The sequence below is a fragment of the Hemiscyllium ocellatum genome, chromosome 10 (assembly GCF_020745735.1).
Source record: "Hemiscyllium ocellatum isolate sHemOce1 chromosome 10, sHemOce1.pat.X.cur, whole genome shotgun sequence".
Lineage (NCBI taxonomy): Eukaryota > Metazoa > Chordata > Chondrichthyes > Orectolobiformes > Hemiscylliidae > Hemiscyllium > Hemiscyllium ocellatum.
This window is the reverse complement of record NC_083410.1, coordinates 6,889,601-6,915,323: the sequence shown is the minus strand read 5'-3', so window position 1 is coordinate 6,915,323 and position 25,723 is coordinate 6,889,601. Positions and strand designations below refer to the sequence as shown.

General features: G+C 42.8%; 1 protein-coding gene across 1 annotated transcript in view; it reads right to left on the bottom strand.

Annotated features, from left to right (window-relative positions):
* col12a1a (collagen, type XII, alpha 1a) overlaps positions 1-25,723 on the bottom strand; it is a 270,018-nt gene that overhangs the window by 7,418 nt on the left and 236,877 nt on the right. Inside the window, exons 59-64 of the mRNA XM_060831214.1 lie at positions 23,394-23,465; positions 15,412-15,447; positions 13,965-14,031; positions 8,920-9,108; positions 6,370-6,447; positions 1,068-1,232 (exon numbers count right to left, since the gene is read on the bottom strand). Coding sequence (XP_060687197.1) covers positions 1,068-1,232; positions 6,370-6,447; positions 8,920-9,108; positions 13,965-14,031; positions 15,412-15,447; positions 23,394-23,465 — 607 coding nt within the window. The remainder of the gene's footprint in view (positions 1-1,067; positions 1,233-6,369; positions 6,448-8,919; positions 9,109-13,964; positions 14,032-15,411; positions 15,448-23,393; positions 23,466-25,723) is intronic.

The window sequence follows — 25,723 nt, the reverse complement described above, 5'->3', positions numbered from 1 at the left end:
CCCTTCCAAAGCCATGACACCTCTTCTATATAGTGGTGCCTAAAATTAAATGCTATACTCCAAATGAGGTCGAAGTAGTGATTTATAAAGGTTAGGAACTTCTGCCAAGTGAAATTATAGTCAAGTGCGCTGGAGTGGTGGGTAGCTTTACTAATTGACAGAAATTAGCCAGATCACTATTTGTTTCTCAAAAGCTAAGGTGACAGCTTGTATTTTGTTCGAGTTTTCAGGGTATCAGCTGCAAGAATCCAAGAATTGCGACTGGGACTGTGCTGTGGGTTGTGGTCGATTCTCCTCCTCCTGACCTGGTCTTTCCACTCATGTTCCTGAGATCATGTGGATTTCTATTACACTCACTGTCATCCAGCTTCATGAACACTGCTCCCATAACCTCTTCACCAAATCTCAATGACTAACAGCCCAAATAGGCAGGTGATACACCTTACTGAACACTCCTCTCTACCAGGAGACAATCATTTTGGATTAGCTTCCTTAAACACGATGACTAACCAAGAATACATTTCACCACTACCTTGTGGTAACCTACTATGTTACTTTGTTACTTCCTAGTTTAGATGCTTTTTAAAAATAATAGTCAAATTTATATCAGCCATTGGATCATTTAGCAAATGTTCCTGCCACTCCATAAGTTTAAAGAAAGAAAAGTCACAGCCTTATAAATCTTTGCAATGGATGCTTCTCTTGTTCTCTTTAATCTCTTGCCTGGGGTTAGGTCTCATGCATTGCAAGGTACAGGACAGAATGGTCGACTGACCATTCTCCAGTTTACTGAGGTGTAAACTCTTTACTTGCCTACCGAGTGGTTAGTTTACAAATTATATAAGAAGCTCATTAGATTTTAGTGCCTCAGTTTAATTCAAGTTAATTGATCGTGTTAAATTTCTTTTAAAAGATTGTTTATAGAATAGTTATAAAAGCAGTTAAAAATAATTTCACCCAAATCAGCCGTGTTTAAAGGTTTTAAAGAATATTGCCTGATGTCAATCGCTTACCGACTTTAAAAACCCATCACAATTGTTGCACTAATTCTGTCGGTTGCAACCTACCTGGATATCCATTGTAGGGAATGCCTGCACACATCGAGGAATCACAGTAACCAGGTGGACCAGCTGGACCCCGAGACCCATATCGCCCTGGACGACCTGGTGGTCCAATTGGCCCCCTTGGACCTGGAGGACCTGTGGGACCAGTTCTTGATTGTCCTGGTGGGCCTAGGATTAAATGCAGAGAGTCATTGAGTCATAGAGATGTACAGCACGGAAACAGACCTGTCGGTCCAACTTGTCCACATCGACTGAATTAATCTAGTCCTATTTGCCAGCACTTGGCCCATAACCCTCTAAACCCTTCCTATTCATATATCCAAACAGACACTTTTTAAATGTTGTAGTTGTACCAGCCTCCACTGCTTCCTCTGACAGCTCATTCCATATACACACCACCCTCTGCATGAAAACGTTATCCCTTAAGTCCCTTTTAAATCTTTCCTCTTTCACCTTAAACCTGTATCCCCTAGTTTTGGACTCCCCCACAACAGGGAAAAGACCTTGGCTATTCACCCTATCCATGCTCCTCGTGATCTTTTAGACCTCTATAAGGTCACCCCTCAGCCTCTGACCCTCTGAAGATTAGAACAATCCTTCCATCAAGCTTCTGTTTATAGAGTCATAGAGATGTACAGCACAGAAACAGACCCTTTGGTCAAACTCGTTTATGCTGACCAGATATCCTGACCAAATCTAGTCCCATTTGGCCCATATTCCTATTCATATACCCAACCAGATGCTTTTGAAATGTTGTCATCATACCAACTTTCACCACTTCCCCTGGCAGCTCATTCCATTCACGCAACATCCTCTGAGTAAAAATGTTGCCCCTTATGACCGATTTATATCGTTCCTCTCTCACCCTGAACCTATGCCCTCTAGTTTTGGACTCCCCTACCCTGGGAAAAGACCTTGTCTATTTACCCATATGTGCCCCTCTATAAGGTCACGTCTCAGCCTTCGACACTCCAGGGAAAACAGCCCCAGCCTATTTAGCCTCCTCCCTACAGCTCCAGCCTTCCAACCGTGGCAACATTCTTGTTAATCTCTCTGAAACTTTTCAAGTTTAACAAATCTTTCCAATAGGAGACATTTTATTTCCCATCCATTTTGTTTTCTATCACCTCTCCAGAAACATTGCTCCTTCCCCCACCAAAAAAAAACAAACTCAACCTTTCCTCGTAGATCAGCCTGGAGACTGAGTTGGACTTTCATCTTTGAGTCAGTCACTCGGTGTGAGGAGTATTTCTGATTCCCAACTCAGCACTTTTTACACAAATTGACCTTGGAGAAAAGGTCAACGATAGCTGGCCTGTGATACATGGGGCCATTCAGTATGGAATAGCGAGGCAGGTGGGATGGCTGTGGAAGTTGAGGAGGATTTCGAGCTCTAAAGGACTAGCCTTTGAGATGGCTGCTACCCCTGAGGGTTGCACATTGGAAATGCCCTGTGAAGGATCAATCCTTTTAAAGTAAAAACTGACTACATCCACCAGTGACTCTATTATATGAAATGGTTACTTAACTTCAATAATGGAGCACTCCTACTCCTGTCATTCTCTGGGCTTTCAGCATGCCAACTGGAGAGCATCAGTCACAGTTGGTCTCATTGGACATTTAATTAGTTCAAGTGTCTACTTCAGATTTATGTGGGGGCATCCACCCATTGTTTGCCCCCCTCCCCAATCCCATCTCACCCTGGGGAAACCTGATCCAAAACGGCATGGGCACAAGAACCAGCTGACAATCCACCATGCCAGCTCATTCTGAGAAAATTGCTGACTCATTCACCTTGGTCCCAAACAGCCAGGTGAAACTCACCCTGAGGGTCTGCTGCTAGACACTGCACTATGGGAAGATGAATTGGGTACCATGCACTTCTTAACACAAACATGCAGGCATGTACAATCACACAGGGCAGGACTATGAATATAGTGAAGACTGCAGATGTTGGAGAGTCAGAGTCGAAAAATGTGGTGCTGGAAAAGCACAACAGGTCAGGCAGCATCTGAAAAGCAGGAGAGCCAATGTTTTAGGCACAGGTCCTTAGGCTGCCTAACCTGCTGTGATTTTCCAGCACCACGTGAATATATACGTACACACACAAACACACAACACACACACACACACATACAAATACACTAAACAAATGATAGCACACACACAGCCGCTGTGTCACTTCAATCTGCCATTCTCTAAAATAGAAGTGCAAGGTCCCTCCAATGGGTTGTGAACTTATCGATAGGTCACAGAAAGGATATGCAATATCCTGTATCAAAGCCATAATCCATCCATTGAGCAATAATTACAGCATCAGGGATACCCTTATCATCACAGGTTACAGAAATAAACCATCTTCTATCCTCACTGAAAAGACAACTAATTTCATAACTTTACAGAACTGTTCCTGTGCCGATTGAGGCCATTGGGCCCATGTGCCTGCATCAGAGCGGGGTGGGGGAGGGGGGCGTTTCATTGTTCAGCGACCAGTCTGCACACCTTTTTCTTTTCTTTTGTGTTTCCGTAGTCATTGCAATGAATTCTGCCAGCTGGACTACATAGAATTTGAGTTCCCTGATTAGGGCTGTTAATCTGCTCCAATCAGGGAGTCCTAGCTGACAAGTTAAAGGGGAGTGTCTTAGGTCCAGGCAACGGGCCGTGGAGAGTGCTTGCCCCTCTTCCTTGGTTACGTTAGAGCCCGGGTGTCTTTGGAAAAGAGCACGCGGTGTCCACCGAAACCCTGGAGTTGTTCAGGGAGAGGTGGGCACCGCAGGGAGTGGAGTGCATTATTTCCCCCTCCAACTCTATTTTGATTTAATCCCTGCCCTCCTCTTCACTGTTTGGTCACACAGCATTGCCCTTTGATGTGAAGGGCACTGCTTGTCACTGGCCACTCGGGTGTTTCCTTTCTTCCTGGTGGTGGAAATTTGAATAAAGATTCGTGCACCTTGTGTCTTTCACTGTGTCTCACACCTGCACACACACAATACGGGTGTTAAGGAAAAAATTAGTACTACCGCAGTTAGGCGGTAGTGTGGGGGAAAAAGAAAAGTACAGGAGAAAAATAAATAAAGGAGAGTGTCTGAGATTCTGGCACGTGGAGAGCTGGCTCTGAAGGAGCAGTATGAAGGTCAAGGACTGTGTAAATAAAAGAGTGACTTGGTGACAGGATACCAGCCTCTGCGGAGTTATTTCAGCTTTCTTCTTTCATTTTTATAATCCGGTTGTTTGATCAACGGATGTTCGATGGATGGCTTTTCCCATCAAGAAATCACCTGTGGCAATTTTCACTGACTAACTAACACTAGTAAATTACCCAGATTTCTATTTGTTCAGATTACATGCACCTCACACAATTTCTATCTAAATAATCATCCAAAGCCCTGATAAATGCCTCAATTTGGCCCCACCACATTCCCAGGACGTGCATTTACATGGATTCAAGGTAGCTCTGATACGATGACTTTATGACTCTTTGTGAGCTCTCTACTACAGATCTTACTCTCACATTTCTTTCGGTCAGTTCAATCACCCTAAGATCTTTGTGTCTTTGTATGGTATGATGCACCTGTACTGCACACAGAACAAAACCTTTCACTGCACTGAGGTACATGTGACAATAATAAATCCGATCAAATCCAGACCCTAATTACTCGCTGCGTGAAAAAGTTATTCCTTGCCACTTTGTTCTCACCACACGTTAAATCAATTTGGAAGGGAGAATGAAATCTCTTACACCTGCCCATTACAAGAATAGTAGTTTTAAATGACTTGTGCTTTTACCCTTCTCTCTGTTCATTAACTTGGAAAACTCATATCTAACCCCAAACCTTACTGGCAACTGTTCCCCATGCTGTCCAGACTGTTTTCATGTAATTCAAGAGCAGTTACCTGCACATTTCCACATTTGTTGTAAACAAAGCCACAAAACTAAACACTCCCATTCCCAACCTCACGGGGTCTCCCTTTTATCTTGCTACTGTAAATTAAAATTCTGACAATTGAAATGAAAAATGAGTCATTATTCACTTCATTTTTTAAAAGTTTTCCATGAGCATTTGACTCCTATTTAACGATTGAACCATTCGCCTGTGGGTAGGAGGCTACACAGAAAAATGCATGGCTTTGCTTTTTTTTAAAATTATGAACTATGGCTACCTCAGGGGATAACCCACCTTAAATAAATTAAACAAGGTAGCACCTTTGCTTCCCTCTGACCCATGAGTGGCTGATGTAATGTTTGTGTTGGAATGAGCCAAGTCATGGATAACCAAACAACTCAACCTCTATTGCTGAGGACTTTGCAACCTACGTGCACTGCACATTTTGTGTTTCTCAACAGAAGAAACTTTTAGTACTCCTGGGACATCATATAATTCAGTTTTCTGCTAATTACTGCTCATCAGGAACCAGCACTTTGCACCCTAGCTGAGTCCTTGTGCCAGTAGTAGAATTCTATCAAGGAAGGAGGCAAAAACGGGACATCTTCTGGAATTTGGATTCGTGGTGCTGGAAGAGCACAGCAGTTCATGCAGAATCCAAAGTGCAGCGAAATTGACATTTCGGGCAAAAGCCCTTCAAGAATTTGCAAATCGCAATTGTTTTCCGGAATTAAGAATCGATTTCCCAGTCACTGCTGCGTGTAAATGGGGGCAACAAAACAAGCTTGTGGCAAAACGAAGAACAAACAAAGTTCTGCCAACTTGGTTCTGCCTTGAATAAATTATGATTTATTGTTCACATGGCAGAATGTTTGGGAAGGAGCTTTTGATATCTCTTCCAAAGGAAATAAGAGCTGCCTGGCCACAATTTGGCACAAAGATGACGACAGAGAGAATTTGTCCAAAGCTCATTCGGAATAATTGATTTTGGATCAGAAAATGCTGCATTTAATAGACATCCAATTTATTACACAGCCAGCCAAATTAAAAATGGTACCCAAAATATACTGGCACTGGGGAGAGGGTTTACTCTATTTGAGTTTTAATTTGTGTGAAAACAGTAAAGACTTTGAGGATTTCACAACCTTTTTCATCATGCGATTTACATGTTGGGACCCAAACATACAGGTGGTCCTTCTATAGCGTGATGGTTGCACTCTTGTGCAGCCCCACATTATAGAAAAATTGTGCTTTAGAAGCAACGCTTAAAGTGCTGGCAATGTAATCGCATTCCAGTCAATGCTCATTTTAAAAGTTCACTTTTTGGAAGCAGTGTCTCCAATGTGTCAATCGTGTAACAGCGAATTTGTGTCAATGAAACGCGCCTTATGGCAGAACGACCTGTACATAAAACAACATACCTGGAGGTCCAGGTAAGCCACGTTGTCCTGGTTTCCCAATGCCTGGACTGCCTTGTTCACCTTTCTCTCCAGGGCTCCCTGTTAGTCAAGGGGGGAGAAGGTGTACCATTGAGAGTGTGCTAAAACACAGGAAACTTCAAACGATTCACTCACAATGCAATTAAAAAGTAAGCAAAAGCAGGTCAACTATCTCCACTTCCAACACTGTTGTTTGTCTAGAGAATGAATGTACCAGTATAACTGGTTTTAAACAGGAATGGGCCATATGGCCCTCCATTAGTCAATAAGGTACTGAGGCCTCTGGTGTCATGTTAATCATACCCATACCTCTGATCCAGGAGTGATAAATGAAAGATGAATTAACCTAACCTCAGCGATGGACAAAATATTAATTATCATTTAATAAGTTGGCAAGAGGTGGTTCAGCAGTTAGCACTGCTGCCTCACAGTGCCAGGGACCCAGGTTCGATTCCAGCATCAGGTAAATGCCTGTGTGAAGTTTGCCCATTCTCCCTGTGTCTGTATGGGTTTCCTCGGGGAGCTCTGGTTTCCTCCCATAGTCCAAAAGGATGTGCAGGTTAGGTGGATTAGCCATGGGAAATGCAGGGTTACAAGGATAGGGTTGTGAGTCTGGGTGGGATACTCTATGGAGGGTCAGTGCAGACTTGATGAGCTGAATAGCTTGCTTCCACACCATAGGGATTCTATTCTGTGACAAGTCCAGGATGAACAATCAGTATTTTGCATGGATTTGTTAAGGGAAGGTCATGTCTGCCTAACTTGATTGAAGCTTTTGAGTGGGTAACAAGGAATGTTGATGAGATTGGCATGTTAATGACAGTCTACTGGCAATTTAGCAAAGCTTTTGACAAGGTCCCACATGGTAAATTGGTCACAAAAATAAAAACCTGTGGGATTCACAGGAAGTTGGCAGGTCTGGATCCCAAATTGGCTCAGCAACATGAAGTGAAGGGTAAAGATTGACTGGCACTTTTGTAACTGGGAAATATTTGCTGATGTATTTTCATGGAGCTCAGAGTTGGTGCTGCTTTTTGTGGGATATACTAACTATTCGGACTTAAGTATAGTTGGCATAATTAAGAATTTTTCTGCTAAAACAAAAATCGGCCAGGTAGTTTGATATTGTGGAATAAAACTGTGGGAATATATCAGTGGAGCAGTCAGGAGGAAAGGAAAAAAATGGAACTCTAATCCAGCAAAATGTGAGATAATATATTTCAAGAATGCAAACTTGAATACACAACAAGTGATAAATGAGAAATGAGAAATGTAGAGAAACAGATGGACCAAGGAATGCATTTCCATTATCCTCTGAAGGTATCAGGTCAGGTCAATAACACTGATGGGGTATATTCCTCATGAAGTGAATCATTGATTTTAAAAGGAGGTTATGCTGGAATATTATAAACACCTCCTTCGGTTGCAGCTAGACTACAGCATACAGTTTTGGTTATGACTTCAGAGGTCAGAGGTCAGATTTAAAGTGAGTGGCATGAGGACCAGAGGGGAGATGAAGAGAAATCCTTTACGCAGAGATAGACAACTTCTGGGCCTACCTAGGAATCTAGGAATGTGCGGAGCAGACAGGAAAATGAAGGTGAAGGTGAAGGTGAAGGCAACGATCGTACTGAATGATGGAACAGGTTTGATGGGCCAAATTAGATTACTTACAGTGTGGAAACAAGCCCTTCGGCCCAACACGTCCACACCGACCCGCCAAAGCGCAACCCACCCATACCCTACATTTACCCCTTACCTAACACTACGGGCAATTTAGCATGGCCAATTCACCTGACCCGCACATCTTTGGACTGTGGGAGGAAACCGGAGCACCCGGAGGAAACCCACGCAGACAAGGGGAGAATGTGCAAACTCCACACAGACAGTTGCCTGAGGCGGGAATTGTCCGCTCCTGCTTGTATTTCTTATATTCTTATGTCAAGGCTGTTAAGTGTCAGGAACTAGGTCTTGAAAGATTAGATGAGGTTATACCTTTAATGCATTGTTTAAGCTGAGATGTCACCTTTTTTGATATAAAACCTTAAGTTATCTTGAGAATGTGACTTGAAAGAATTTTTGGGATTTACATATTAATGAACTTGTGCACCAATCTAAAAGATGAAAGACTTAACAGCAATTTGGTTGCATGACACTGCATTCTTTTGCTATAAATTCTGTGTCTTATGGTCCTGCTCCACAACTACCTGATGAAGGAGCAGCGCTCTGAAAGCTAGTGCTTCCAAATAAATCTGTCAGACTATAACCTGGTCTTGTGTGATTTTTAGTTTTGAAAGAATACAGCATCAAAACCCTCATTGTATATAAATAGCAATTGACTATGCATCTTAAGAGCTGTAACCTACAGCTGTATGGACTAAGACTGGGGAGGTAATTGAGCTGAATAGCTTTTTCCAAGATCAGGTGTAATGGGCTCAGTTTCTTCCTTCTATAACATGCATGTTTGTAAATCTATAAGGGGCTTTAAGTCTGGCAAATGTATTTTCAAATTCCCGATGAGGTGCCTCTTACCTCTTTCACCAGCTCGGCCTTGATCACCAGGGGATCCTGGGAAACCTGGTGGGCCTGGGGGTCCTGTTTCTCCGACTTGTCCAGCACTACCTGGTGAACCAGGTGGACCAGGTGGACCAGGAACAGCTCGGTTCGAGTAGTAACCGTTAGGGATTTGGTTTATCAATGAGTTGACTCTCCTCATATGGTCTGCAAATTAGAAGATAAATGTTAACATTATCTCAAGCCAGCAGCTAACTTTTCATTCCGTACTTGCTATGCATTTGATATTCCTATCTTTTGGTGCAATGACCACACCCAGAAATACTTGTCTGCCTGAACAATTTTGTGTAAGTAATGCAGTTAAGGTTTCCACCGTGTTTTAATCCAACCTTTTGTGAACGACTCTCAGCCATTTCCTTACCTTGTGGCCCGGGGGGAAAACCAGTAATACTTGGAAGTGAACAGACTGGTGATGTCAGAGCCCCACTTTGAAGTATACAGGAGAGGTCAGGAAGGGACGTATCATTCACCAGTTTTTCTCTGGATTTCCTCCTGGCAGAACAGCATCAACTGATAACTAAAGATTGGAAATAGGAGTATTTCCAATTTCTCCTAAATTGGAGAAATTTAGGAGCCTGCTCTGCCCTTCAGTACGATCATGGCTGGCGATCCAAATAGTACCCTGTTGCTGTTTTTCTCCACATAACCTTTAACTCTACAAGCCATATCTAACTCCTTCTTGAAAACATTCAGTATTTTGCCCTCAAACATTTTCTATATCAGAGAATCCCAACAGACTCACCACTCTGTGGGTGAAGAACTTTCTCCGCGTCATATAGGGAGGCAATGGACTGGTGGTAATGTCACTAGACTATTAATCCAGAACTTAGCTAATCTTCTGGGGCCTGGATTTGAATCCCACAACAGCAGAGGGTGGAACTTTGAATTAAGAATCTATTGATGGCCATGAAACTGTTGTTAATTGTCAGAAAACCCACCTAGTTCACTAATGCTGTTTAGGGAAGGAAATCTGCGATCCTTATCTGGTCTGGCCTATATGTGACTCCAGCCCCACAGTAATGGGGTTGACTCTCAACTATCCTCAACTGCCCTCGAAATATATAAGCCACTATGAAGTCTCAACAAAAAAATGAAACTGGATGGGTCAGCATGCATTAACCTAGGCACTGGAAAAGACAACAGCAGAAACAGCCCTGTCAACTCTGCAAAGTCTGCATCACTAACGTCTAGGGTCTAGTTCCAACATTGGGAGAGCTGTCTCACCCAGACTCACAAAGCAATAGTCCAACATATTCACACTCATGGAATCATACCTGACAAGGTTCCGGACACCATGATACCATCCCTGGATATGTCCTGTCCCATTGGCAGGACAGACCCAGCAGAGGTGGTGGCACAGTGGTATACAATCAGGAGGGAGCTTCTTAAACATTGACTCTGGGCCCCATGTGTCTCGTAGCTTCAGGTTAACAGGGACAAAGAAACCTCTTGCTGATTCCCAAGTACCATCCTCTCTCAGCTGATGAATGTTGAACAGCACTTAGAGGAAGTGCTGAGGATGGCAGGGACAAAAAAACGTACCCTGGGTGGGGGATTTCAATGTCACCATCAAGAGTGGCTCGGCAGCAGTACGACTGATGGAGCTGGTCAGGTCCTAAAGGACAGAGCTTCTAGACTGGGTCTGCAGCACGTGGTGAGGGAACCACCAAGAGGGAAAACCATACCTAACCTCATCCTTACCAATCTGCTGGCTGCAGATGCATCTGTCCATGACAGTATTGGTAAGAGCAACCACCGCACAGTCCTTGTGGAGACAAAGTCCCACCTTCACAATGATAATACTCTTCGTCTTGTTGTTGGCACTATCACCGTGCTAAATAGGACAGATTTCAAACGAATCAAGCAATTCAGGACTGGGTCTCCATGGGGTGCTGTGGGCCATCAACAGCAGCAAAATTGTACTCCAGCACAGTCTGTAACCTCATGGCCCGATATATCCCCTACTCAACCATTACCATCAAGCCAGCAGATCAAGCCTGATTCAATGGAGAGTGCAAGAGAGCATGCCAGGAGCAGCACCAGGCACACCTGAAGATGAGGTGTCAACCTGGTGAAGCCACCAAGCAGGACCACATGCATGCCAAACAACATAAGTAGCAAGTGATAGACAACATCAAGCAATCCCACAACTAACAAATCAGATCTAATCTCTGCAGTCCTGGCATATCCAATCGTGGATGGTGGACCTCCACAAATATTCCCATCCTCAACAATGGAAGAGCTCAACACATCGGTGCAAAAGATAAGGCTGAAGCTTTCACACCAATCTTCAGCCAGATAATAGCCAATATGAAATACTTCAGGTAAACTAAATTAAATTATTTTGACTAACAGGTATGCTCTTAAATTTTAGCCAATGATGCTCTGAACTAGCTAAGAGTCATAATTTTACTTCATAAAATCCCTACAGTGTTCCATTCAGCCCAACAAGCCCACATCAACTTTCTGATGAGTATCCCACCCTGACTCACCCCCCCTACCCTATCACCTTGTATTTCCCATGGCTAATCCATCTAACCTACACATCCCTGGACCCTATGGGCAATTTAGCATGGTCAATCCTCCTAAACTGCACATCTTCAGACTGTGGGAAGAAACCCACTCAGAAATGGGGAGAACGTGCAAACTCCATACAGACAGTTGTCCGAGGCTGGAATTGAACTGAGATCCCTTATGGTGTGAGGTAGCAGTGCTAACCATTGAGCCATCATATTTGTTCAGGTGTTGTGGGTATTGGTGGCTAGACCAGTGTTTATTGCCCTTCTCTAATTGCCCAAAAGGCAGTTAAGAGTCAACCACATTCCTATGGGCCTGGAGTCACATGCAGGCTAGACCGGGTAAGGATGGAAGATTTTCATTCTTAAAGAACATTAGCAAACCAGGTGAATTTTACCTGACAAACTGCAACAATTTCATGGTCATCATTACATTCTTATTTCCAGATTTTTTATTGGGTATTCCATATTTTTATCTAGTCCCAGGACATTGTCTGAGTCTCTCGATTAATAGTCTAGCAATAACACCCCTGAGTGATCACTCTACTTGGTTTAAAGTAGTATCTTCCTTTTTTTAAATCATAGTTCAAAACTAAAGGAAATAAAAGGAGCTTTACAAAGCTAAGAGGTGATATGATGTGTTTTTTCAAAATCATGAGAGGTCTGGATACAGTGAATTGGAAGAAGCTGTTGCTGCTTTCACAAGGACAATGAACAAGGGGCTCAGATTTAAAGTAATCTGAAACAGATGCAAGGTCAGAAAACACTTCTTATTTTAACAAGTGGTTTAGGTCTGCAATGTGCTGCCCAGAAGTGTGATGAAGGCAAGTATCTAAGAGGTCATTGGTTGGTTATTTAAATAGAAACAATGTTCAAGTGTTTGGCACCGAGTAATGATACCCATTTGGAGAGCAGCTGCAGACAAAAAGGGCTGAATGGCCTTCTCCTGCAGCATTACCAATCTGTGATGTTGGGAAATCTTTGATCTGTCTGAACAGAAGCAAATCATTGTGAGGTGACGTGATTCAGCTGCTGCTCTTTGATCTCAGCAGGATATGGACTTCCTTGCAACATGCTAGGAGCTTTGAGAAGTTGGCAAACTTGAGCCTGCATGGGGGAGATCTGAAGAGAAAGCTGGTCATGAGAGCATCCATATTGTGAGCTGTACTCACTACCTAATCATCCCATTGCAGATGCACATACAACCAGTGTCCAAGAATTGAAATAATTTTTTAAAAGATTATGAATGTCTTTTGTCCAGTTAGCGATAAACCTAAATATGAACACATACATTTTCTATATATATGTGTGTAAAGATATACAAACACATCTAAATATAACACATATCTACATCACCACTCATATTGATGATTATGGCAAAGTAAAATCCAGTAGAATTAACCATCTAGTCTACACTTACTCAGGATTTGTATGACTAGATATTAAGAATTTTCAGCAAATATTTTACCATATCCTCAGTCAAAGATTGTCATACAAACAACTCCATCATTGGCATTCAACTAAATAATGATTGAATGAACAATTTTTGTTTTCAGTCTTTTATGACTGAATTTCCACAATGAGTTTATTCCTCCTTTATTCCTAATCTGTTGCAAGTTCTGAGTGCATGCTTCCTGCACTTACCTTTGCAGTAAGAATAGATGAAAGGCGTACATTTCTGTACAGCCTTCCAGGACCTCAAAATGTCCCAAAGCACCCCACAGCCAACAGAGTTCTTTTGAAGTGTAGTCTCTGTTTTAACGAAGCAAATCCAGCTGCCAATTAATGCACAGCAAGAGCCCACAATGGGAATAGCATGTCTGAATGCCATCTGTCATTACTGGGAGGTCAATTGTTGGAGGTTCTCATTTCCTGCTCCTGTCTCTAAGGACTCACAAAACACGTTAAATACCACTGGAGATATTTGATATGTCGGCATTATTGAAGTGTCCTCAAGTTTAGCTGAACCTTCTTTTGGTCTACATATCAGTTTCAGAAACTTATGGTCCATTTTACATACTCTTTTGATTGTATAAGTGTTTGTGTCAACTTCCCCTCTCCACCCCTTCCCCCAAGGAAACCGATTGATAAATATAAGTTCACAGAAGAAAATTGGCATTTGAAATGTTGATCCCCTACTATTTACCACTTAACAGGAGAAGGCTTCGTCTGTTTACAAAAATGAAATAGCTAGATTGAACAGGGACAACTAAAACCCGGGTGTGTGCCAAAATTCTCCGACTGGTGTGTCAGGCAACGGACAGTGAACTTCAGTCCTGTGGCTCTGAAGATGGAAAGTATGATTGTAATTGGCTAAATGATGTGAAATGCTTTCTTTACACCACCTCACTCTCAGATACATGAGAATGTAGATCAGGTAATGCTAATTGCTGTCTCGAGTGCATGGAAACAGAAACACCACAGAGTTCCAACTCTAGTCGCAACAACCTTGAGGTTTCCCTTAGTAACCAAGCCAGTCATACTCACTGTTCATCAGCTGCTCACAGACCTGCCGTGAAATTGCTCTCATCATGTTCTGGGGGGCAAAGTCACCCTGGAAACATCATGAAAAAAGGAAACACATATCACAAATTCAATTATCAGAAAGGAATAGGAAAAGAAAAGTTAGATCTGTCACTTATCTATCAGAACTTTAGTGCATTCCGAAGTGCTCTTCAGCCAAAGATGTACTTTTGAAGTATGGTCACATTAAATTGGAGTGAACATGGCAGCCAATTTTCAGACAATGAGCCCCCAGAAGCAGCAATGAAATGAATTACCAGATGTTTGTTTTTAGGTAATGGCTGAAGGGTGGACTTCAGCCAGCAAACCACAAAAATGTGCTGATTCCTCTGCAAAGAGGGCAGTGGGATCAGATGCACTCTCCTGTAGTTTAATGTCTAATCCGCAGGAGGATATGTTTGACAGTGCAGCACAACCTCGGTACTGGCCTGGCAAGTTATCCTCAACGATGGTCTCAAATCTCTGGAGTGGGGTTTGAGCTCACAAAATTCACTCAGAAGTGAGGGCAAGTCATTGTTAAAAAAAGAACTCACTTTTATGCACTAATGTCTAAGACTAGTTTCAGTCATAAAGTGTTGTAAAGCAGTGAGAAAGAACACACAATAAATTGTACTTGGATCTTTTGTTCATTATGAATTTTACTCAGTGGTATCCAAACTTTTAAGGTGTTTTGCTTAAAGACGCTGTCCTGCTGCATCCTAATGGCTACCTGTTGCTTCGTCGCCTGCACAGAACACACAATGAAACTGATGCTAAACTTTCAGGAAAGATGTGCTCATTTTACAATAAAATAAACTTCTGGAGTGGTGGGTTATGGAAGGTTTAACAGTGGCTCACAGAAGAGTGATGCTATTGTTAAGTTCAGGTCAACAGATGATGGTGATTATAAACTGTGTGGGATGCTGTTCCCAGATCTTGGAATTATAAAGTGGCTACAAAGTGGGCAATACCATTGGGCCACTTCAGGGGTATCTGGGCTGTTTGATGGATGCCTCATCTTATGAATGCTCTTGAGTTACACATGCTGAGGCAACACCAATAGGTAGATGAAGGGCTTATGCCTGAAACGTCGAATTTCCTATTCCTTGGATGCTGCCTAACCTGCTGTGCTTTAACCAGCAACACATTTTCAACTGTGATCTCCAGCATCTGCAGACCTCACTTTTTACCCCAACACCAATAGGTACCTGAAGTTAGCTAGACAGATTCTGTCCGTAACTCACAAATTCTACATTATATTAACTTTTGGCTCAATTCCAACCTTTAATTCACACAGAGCCAGGTCATGAGCTCCAACAGCTCCTTTAGAAGCTGGGGGAGTCTCAACTGGTACTCTCTTACCTTCAGAGATGCTGCATTACAAACACAGATTGAGTCACAAAATAGAAATGGGGTTAAGATCTGCACTTACCCGGTCACCTTTCTCCCCCTTTGGACCAATTTGTCCCTGTGCAAAAGAAAGTACATTAATTTAGTTGCATTTCAGCATCAAATGTAATTGAATCACTTTGGTTTCAGTATGAAAACACCCAGACGATCACATCAAAGGGTTACCCAATGCCCACTGCTTCTGAAGTAAACAGCATGCAATCTTTGTACTGCCTGCTAATTTCAATGATAGAGGTCTGTGGCCAGCATTATGTTAATTGCCAAGTGGCTAACTCTAATCTTATTGCAGGAGGTGGTGTAATATTGAGAGACTATAGCATATGTTAGAGCTAGCCTTCACCAATAAAAGCCACTTTCTAAGGAACAAAGTGATTTTCACTGAAGCAAGTGCTGCAAGTTATTCTCATTGATTTTCATACGGTGGTACATTCAATCGCAGTGTAAAATGGCAGACAGAAAAATGTAAGGCTTTCTGCAGCTGCACTGGAAGCTTTGACACATCAAGATATCACCGATGCATAGGCTTCTATGAGACATTTCAAAGAAACTTAGTGGAAGCAATGGAGCCAGATCGCCCAGAAGTCTCACCCCAATGGTCCTGGATTCAGAACTAAGTGTTCAATGGTCTCACACGCTGACAGTCTCACAAGTCTGTCCATATAGTTTTAAAAGCCACATCCCAACAACTGTACAACAAACCTCATGTCCTGGATGCTGGGTTCTAAGAAGTTAGAAGTCCTTACCACGAACGGTTAACGTCAATGAAAAATCTTCACTGGTCCATCCTACTGACTTCAAAACTAGCCTCGCACACTGCTTAATGGACCACACTTACATGAGCCACTGAATAACTATCTTTGTCAGTGGCAACACATATCTAACATCCACTGTTTCACTGCAGCTCTCTCTCACCACTGGTCCAAGACTCACACCTACATCTCACAACTTGCATGCACTGCTTGGTTCACAACAATCCAGCCCATCTCACCCAAATGGATTGCACCAGCCTCATTCACAAGAGCGGTGGATGGACAAGAGCTGAAGGTGGCAACATCTGACTGACAGGGCTAAGCATGGCCGCATTTCCCAGCGTAAATGATCACCGTCACTGGAATACTGAGGCTGTGGACAGCAATGGGACTCAAACCAACAAAGTTGACCATTTCCCCACAAACAATTCTCCTTCCCACATCACACAATCTGTTGCTGAGAAGTGAAAGGGACATGCTATTGAATCTTTCTGACCTGCACCCATCAGGACCATCACAAGAATACAAAATTTCAAAAGGAACACCAGTTTATACTGCACAGGGTGCTGACTGGTTGGTACTTGAGACATTGCCATGTGAATGCACCAATTTATCCTCAAGATTTTATTTGAATTCAAAAAGGTAAGTCAACTCCAATTAGATCATGATTACGAAATGTTTGGAGGGATTTGGACCATGCGCAGGTAGGTGGGACTAGTTTAGTTTGGGCTATGGTCAGCATGGACTGGTTGGACTGAAGGGTCTGTTTCCATGCTGTATGACTCTATGATTGGATGAGACAAGCCATAGGGAAGGCATTGAGAAACAATGTCCTCTCAAAATTTTGTTTAACTGAGAAGATGCAATGCTTGGACAAATTCTGTTCTCCTGCAGAGGACCAGGTTCTGCACACACACGTATATGTAGCTTCTAGAAAGAATCAGCTCAAATGATAATTTTAAATAGTTTTTCATGGAAATGTTGGCAAATTCAGGAATGTTGAATAAGTGTTGGCGAAGCATTGAACCACTTCCAATGCTGGACATTCTGTCCTGAGGTTTGAAAACACAGATTGGTTGAGTACATCCAATAATCTTACTGTTGCAACTAGTCAAAAAGATGTGTTTTTTGCCAATCACTGGGACAGACAGAGAACAGACCTGGCATTACACCAGAATTGAAACTCATTCACCACATTACTCATTTAAGTGGTAGGAAGACCGTCTTTTTGGTGAGACTACATTCTGTTGGTGAACAGGGCAGCACCATGAACAACTAACTTCACCTGTTGCATTGATCAGCATTGGTAGCCATTGTATTGTGGGACTGTTTTGATATGCCCTATTTGACCATCAGGCCTCCAAGGTGAGTAAATGACTTAAGCACTATTTCCAAGATTTACGATAGGGCCAAGCTCATAGCTTGTGGAGTTGCAGTAATCCTGACACACACATTGATCACTGAATCTGTTCTGATTTGTGAGCTACAGATGGACGGTTGAAAGAACCTTATACTTTGCTCACTCCTTTTACCAAATCCCTGCAGCTATCGTAAAACCAAAGAACTGCAGATGCTGAAAATCTGAAACAAAACCAGAAAACGCTATAGAAACTCAGCAGGTCTGGCAGCATCTGTGGGGAGAAAGCAGAGTTATCACCTTGCATTCAGTGACCTTCTTCAGAACTAGCAGTTCTGAGGACAACTGAGACCAACATCCAACTGTGAACTTTTTTCCTTATAGTTGCTGCCAGACTTGTGCAGTTCCTCCAGCACCTTCTGCTTCTACCCGACCTGTACAGCTTATTTCTTTCAGATTTCCAAGTCAAAAGCAAGAAGGACAGTGATGGAATACCATCAATTGTTTATGCACTCTACAATTACAACATTTAAAAGGCATCTGATTGGGTATATGAATAGGAAGGCTTAAGGGGAATTGGGCCAGATGCTGGTAAACAGGACTAGATTAATTAAGGATATCTGGTCATCATGGATGAGTTGAACCAAAGGGTCTGTTTCCATGCTGTACATCTCTCTGACTCTCCACAATCATCATCCTAAGGGATGATTGAAGGGCGGCACGGTGGCACAGTGGTTAGCACTGCTGCCTCACAGCGCCTGTAGACCCGGGTTCAATTCCCGACTCAGGCGACTGACTGTGTGGAGTTTGCACGTTCTCCCCGTGTCTGCGTGGGTTTCCTCCGGGTGCTCCGGTTTCCTCCCACAGTCACAAAGATGTGCGGGGCAGGTGAATTGGCCAAGCTAAATTGCCCGTAGTGTTCGGTAAGGGGTAAATGTAGGGGTACGGGTGGGTTGCGCTTCGGCGGGTCGGTGTGGACTTGTTGGGCCGAAGGGCCTGTTTCCACACTGTAAGTCTAGTCTAGTTAAGTCTAGTCTAGTCTAATTAAAGGATAACATAGACCTTCAATCAGACTGCCTGCAGACAGTTGAGGAATAAGGGTGGCCCAGGGGCTAGTTTGCTGTAAGGATCACAGGGGAGATTTGCTGCAGAGTTCCTTGATGCCTGGCCTACATGAGTAGACTGAAGGATTTGCACAGTAAAATACTTGATGCATTGGCAAACCTGCTGGAATACATGTCGGGAAGCCTGCAGCAGTCTGACATTAATATAGCACACCAGGGATTTTCATGGGGCTTGGATAGCATCCTTTCCAATGCATAGTGACAACCAATACTGAGGTCCCCAGCCTGAAGCAGCACCTGACGCTCAATACAGAAGCCAGACCACCCTGGTGCCAGATGAGCTTGATGCCAGCAACTGGGACTATCCGAAATAATACCCTCCAGACAAGTCCCTGCAAGCACCCTGCAAGGCAATCTATTGTTTCCCAACAATAATCAGCAACAGCTTTCTATTAACCAAGCTACTGCTACTGAGGGATCATGAGGATCCACCCAAGGTCATGTTTGACTAGTTTACATATTTTTTGCTTTTTTTAAAACTCATGGAATGTGGGTGTCACTGGCAGGGCCAGTATTTATTGGCTGAGCCGAGTTGACCTTGAGAAGGTGATGGTGAGTGGCCTTCTGGAACCACAGCTATGAGTTGATCCACAAGGCCCTAGTGGAGGGAATTCCAGGATTTTGACCCAGCCAGAGTGAAGGAACGTCTAGATGTTTCCATGTCAGGGTGGTAAGTGGCTTGGAGGTGAACTTGCAGGGAGTGGTGTTCCATGAACCTGCTGCCCTTGTCCTTCAAGATGGAAGGGATGTGGGCTTGAAAGGTGCTGTCTAAAGATCTTTGGAGAATTTCTGCAGTGCGTCTTGTAGATAGTACACACTGCTGCTACCGAGCGTTGTTGGTGGAGGGAGTGGATGCTTGTGGGTGTGGCACCAAACGGGCTACTTAGTCCTGGATGGTGTCAAGCTTCTTGAATGTTGTTGGAGCTGTACCCATCCAAGCAAGTGGGGAGTATTCCATCACAGTCCTGACTTGCACCTTGTAGATGGTGGCCAGTCTGTGGGGAGTGAGTATGCGGGATGTCTGTGTTTGATTTATACATTTGTCTAGAGGGGCATGGATAGGGTGAATAGACTAGGTCTTTTCCTCAGGGCAGGGAAGTCCAAAACTCGAGGGCATAGGTGAGAGGGGAAAATTTTAAGAGGGACCTAAGAGGCAATGGCTTCACACAGAGGCTAGTACGTGTATGGAATGAGCTGCCAGAGGAAGTGGTGGAGGCTGGTACAATTACAACATTTAAAAGGCATTTGGATGCATATATGAATAGGAAAGGTTTAGAGGGATATGGGCCAAGTGCTGGCAAATGGGACTAGGTTTATTAAGGATATCTGGTCGGCATGGACGAGTTGGACCGAAGGGTCTGTTTCCATGCTGTACATCTCTATGACTCTATGAGTTGACTGGAGTGATCTTCTCTGATCACTGTTTTTGCAGAATGGGCAAAACGTTTTGTTAATTTTGTGCCAATGAGCACACAGACTTCACCACAGCATGTTCACAAATTCATTACAACTAGTTATTACATCACAAAATGTTTACCACTTCATTGTAAATGTTGTGTACAGAAACTACACCAAACAATCCAACAATCATGAATAACAATACACAGAGAAAATGCACTTCAACTTTTAATGAATTCATTGAAAGCACTGCACAGGGATACCTCAAGAACAAGTTAATCAATTTGTCAACTCAAGCATCTTACAGGAGAAATTCAGCCAAATGTATTCACCATCTCTTTAACAATAGAACCACAGGAGGGGGGGGGGGGGGTTCTTCCAGGAGAGCACTGAGTTTACCTTAGATGAAGGATGTGTGTGGAATTCTTTGTTGCATGGAAATGAAAAGTTGCCAAAACAACCTCATTGATCTATTTGTGGTCCACATTCCCATATGCAGCTTTCTACATTTTTCTATGATAGAACTATATCTGGAAACGAGTCTGAAATCCTGGAACATTACACTATTTTTCCTATGAGAATGTACTGTACAGCTACAAGCCTTTCTCAATCCAACCAACAAAAATAATTTAACCCACAAGGAACAAGAGTCCTAATGCAAAGCAGCTGTTGAATTCAAAAGTTTATTTTATTACTATTGTTTTTTAATATTTACAGTTTGGGCTATTTTCATATTTCTATATATTTTGACTGGGCAATAAATGCTGGCATCGCTAGTCAGAGCGGTTTCCCAAAACTGGATGTTATTAAAAATGAAATCATAGTATGAAAGACATGCTGGGGGATGAACAAGCTGCATTACCTAAGTTGACTCCTGTCAAAGGCTGCCAATCATACCCACCTAAAAGTCTGAAGACCTTAAGAGATAGGAGGAGACCATTCGACCCCTCAAATCTGCTTCGCCATTCAATAGAATCATGGCTGATCCGACATTCCTCATGTCCACATTCCCGCTGATTCCCCGTAACCCTTGATTCCCCGACTGATCAAGAATCTCTTGATCTTAGTCTTAAACATACACAAGGACTCTGCGTTCACAGTGCTCTATGGCAAGGAGTTCCAAAGAATCACAACTCTCAGAGAGAATAAATTCTTCCTCATCTCAGTCTTAAATTGGTGTCCCTTTATTTTGAGACTATGCCCTCTGGCCATAGACTCTCCGGTGAGGGGAAACAGCCACTCAGCATTTACTGTCAAACCCCTTAAAAATCTGATACATTCCAATCAGATCACCTCCCATTCTTCTAAACTCCAGTGAACACAGTCCTAATCTACTTAATCTTTGCTCTCTGGACAGGCTCTCCATATCACGGATCATCCAAACAAACTTTCTCTTAACTGCCTCCAATGAAATAACATTTTTTTTCTGAGGGAAGGGGACCTCAGCTGCTCAATGCAGTGGTCTTAAAGGCGAACTAATGTCTCAGAGCCTGTTACATGAAGTACAGTGGGAGGACCTGCTGAAAGGTATCTCTCCCCAATACATATCCTGGAGCTGGTATGTCCAGTGGGGTCAGTACTTACCTTGGAGGCTAAATCTTGATTGTACCTCCAACTGGCACAATGGAAGAGGATGAAAGCCCACCCCCATCACGCTGTGCAATATCATTTCTATTGATGCTTCCCACAGGCTCATGATTTCACCTTGATTGCCCTTTCCCCTATTATTTGTCCATTGCTTCATATTCGCTTGCCTCCCTAGACTTGACAATAGCTATTAATGTAAATTTCTTTCAGACTGTCTGACACATTTCAAGGTTTTGTACTCCGTTCCAACACTCCTTCGACCCCTTAAATTTCTTCAGCGCACAATTTTCCATTCGCTGGTAGACTTCCTAACTTCATCCAACTTTTCACTCATGAGCTGGCGTTAGAAAATTTTTGCACAAGCAACAAATTTCCATTGATCTAAAAATAAAACCAAGAGATGTGGATGCTGAAGATCTGAAATGAAAGCAGAAACCGCTGGAGAAACTCAGCAGGTCTGTGGAGTGGAAGCAGAGTTAATATTTAAGTCCAGTGACTTTTCCTCAGAACTTATGGCAGCTATGAAAGTTATGAGTTCTGAAAAAGGGGTCACTGGGCTCGACACGTTGATTCTGCTTTCTCTCCATAGATCCTGCCAGACCTGCTGATTTTCTCCAGCAGTTTCTGCTTTTGTTTGAAATTTCTATTTGTGTCCGCTGACAAGACAGTCAATTGGGTTAAATTATACAGACAATTAAAAATCTAGACTAAGGCCTGTCAGGGTAAACTGAAGTCATAAGGAAAGACTTCATTGATATACATTAGATCAGGATTTGTTAGAAATAAGACTAGTCACATAACAATGTTAGTGTAAAGACTATAACATTGAGGTCACATCTGAGTTTAATTTATTGGTAAGTCAGGAACCAGCTCAAATCACTGAATATACACAGCTTGAAACAGTCAGCAATGAGAATCATAAGGACTTTGAAACTACCATGTTCAATATTAGTGTCTGAATGTTTAATGGGGGTTGGATCTGAAGTTCCCCACATGGGGAATTTTAAAAGAAAGTTAACATCTCCTTTAAAATAGCAGGGAGTGAAAATTTATGTGGACGTGTTAAATATTTGCACACTCCACACTGTTTCTCTAAATCTAAAGTTATTTTTAAATGCCAGCAACTGATTGATATGCACATTGAGGACCTAAATCAGCCCACAATGATTAATATTGGGAAGGAGAAAATATGAGGTTCAGTTACTCTAGTGGAAAAGAAAATATTTTGTTGCTCAACCACTGGGCATGGCTGCATCAAAGATCGCTGTCCAGTGAAATTGACTTGTTTGATTGCAGAGAATTGGAGGAAAAGTGCCAATGCAACAACACGGGGATACAATCTGATGCCATTTGGGCAAAACTGAGAAGAAATTTGGAGTTTTCATCCACACATTTCATATGATAAAATAGGAAGTGGTGTAATGCTTGCAAATTGCCCACACCCAACCCACAGGACCATACACATGGGTAAAATTATGCACATAGGGAAGGCATCAATGTCCCATGGCTTGACAGATGTGACTTGATTTTGCATGTGCACTGCAAACTGCTTCATTTTCCAACTAAAGGCTTTCTATATGCTCATCCTAATCCTCATAGCAACAGAACACAGCTTGCTTTTGAAAAATAATATGGGATTGCTCACGTCCTCGTCTGATCTGCTGCCGCACGGGCTTCAGTCTTATGCAATTGTAAAGGGAATAGCAGACAGCACAGACTCCAGCTGATTTATGTCAAATGGTATATCCCTTCCTTCTGCAAATTTGAATTTGTTAAGTTCATCACTTACCACTGATCCCATTTCACCTTTTGGTCCTTGACTTCCTGGTTGACCGGGAGGGCCAGAAACACCATTTGGGCCCTAAACAAAACAAATAATTTGTGAGTATTGAGAGCCTATAATTAGCATTTCATAGAATCATAGAATTTTACAGAACAGAAGGAAGCCATTCGACCCATCATGACTGTACTGGCTCCTGAAAGAGTTACCCAGCCAGTCTCAGTCCCTGTGGCCCTCTAAGTTCTAGTCTCGGGAAGATAGACAGTTACATCAGTCAAAAGTAGTTCAGCAAGTGTAATTCTCTGATGAGTCAGAGATGGTGAAGATTGAGGTCATTATGAGGAAGAGGAATGTGGAATATCAGGTCAATATTAATTTGAAGTTACATTTCTAGACAGCAGGGATTGGCAAACAGGATAGTGTGCATTGAACTGAAAAAAACATCTGAATTCACTGTAGACATAACACATCATGTTCCTCTGAAAACTAAAATTCAAATTGCCAATTGAAATGCTGAACTCACATTCCCCAGATTATTTACCTAGGTTTCCTCCCACAGTCCAAAGATGTGCAAGTGGATTGGCCATGCTAAATTGCCCATAGTGTCCAAGGATGTCCAGGTGAGGTGGATTGGCCAAGCTAAATTGCCCATAGTGTCCAAGGATGTGGAGGTTAGGCGGATTAGCCATGTTAAATTTCCCATAGTGTTCTGGGATGTGTAGGTGAGGTGCATTAACCTACAAGCTTACAGGACAGGATTGGGGGGGTGGGTCAGGGTGGGATGACCTGCAGAGGGTCAACATGGATTCAATGGGTCAATGGCCTCCAGCGACACTGTAGTGATTCTATGACTGTATAATGCCAATGCCACAGTGGTAGAGGTAGTCCACAGTGAAGGTGGAACTTCACTCTAAAATCTGTGTATTGATCACAAAGACCTAAACTGCTCCGGTCATTAGATGCATCTGCAGCTGGGAGGTTTTCTGAAGATGACAGTAAGCAGGCTTTCCCCTTGTATTGGTTCTCCTCAAAAAGCCACAGAAGCTGTCATTCTATTATTTAATGCACTGCAATCATACAACGAGTGTCTACCTGTGCTTGTATGTTGTTACACTGGGAGATGGGCCAATACCAATTCTGACTCCTGTCTCTCCACTGTAACAATGACAGTGGTCCTTGGAATGTTAGCAGGTTCCTCACACTCCTTTGGTTCATGTTCCTTTTAAATGTAATTACAAGTCCAGTGATATCCTCTTGTCTCTCCTGACTCTCTGTGATGGGAATGTTCCAACAATGGTGTCATGGATTGAATCTGAGCCATACTTGTTGCATTGTCTGTTTAACTTGTGACATAATGCAATGGACTGGAGCCAGTATAAAGACTGGTGTAATATAATTTCAGCAATGGTGTGCATGCTGTACGCATAAAATATTAAGCTTCATCTCAAGAGGATTGGATGGTTATCCTGACAGAGAAATGGGATGAGCATTACAAGGTGAAGTAAAGGCAGAGGTAACTGAATGCTCTCAATAACGCAATGGGTTAATAACGCCTAGTCTCACAGTGGATGGGCAACTGGCTGCACAAGTAGCTCAATTGTCCCTTCTGTTGAGGTCAGTGGAAAATAAAACTACGTCTATTGTGGGATGGGTGTCCAATCCAATAACGCTCATCCTACAATCCTGCCTGAGTCGAATTCTGATTATTTCTGAGCTTTGTGTGTGCACATACAAATGTAGCAACTGTCCTCTTGAACCTGTGGTGAGGCTATCTCAACATTGGAGATACGAGCATCTTCTTTCCAACTTGTATTGGCCTAGACAATCTGATGGCCAGAGAGCCATTGGAGCAGTGCGGACTGTATTCCCACAACAGGGCCATGTGGGATCCCTCACTGGGGAACTGCCCAAGAAACTTGATTTTCTTGTGGGCAACTCCCTCAAGACTGGAATCTTCCAGGAGATCCCACTGAAGGTAAAGAATTAGGAGTATTCCAACTCACTAAAGTTTAGTCATTACGCACCTACAATTAGAGGACTAAAATCTTCATCTGCACATAAGGCCAGAAACACAGGAGCAAAAGTAAGCTATTCAGTCTATCAATTCTGCTCCACCATTCAACAAGATCATGGCTGACCTGATAATCTTCGATTCCACTTTTGTGCCTTTTCCCAAGCATCCTAGATTGCCTCACTGATTAAAAATCTATGTCCCTCAACCTGGAATATACTTAAAGACCCATGCTCAATAGAGCTCTAAGGTAAAGAATTCTGCAGACTGGCTACTCTGCAAGATAACTGCTGGATAACTCTAAAACTGAGCTCCAAACTCATCAGTG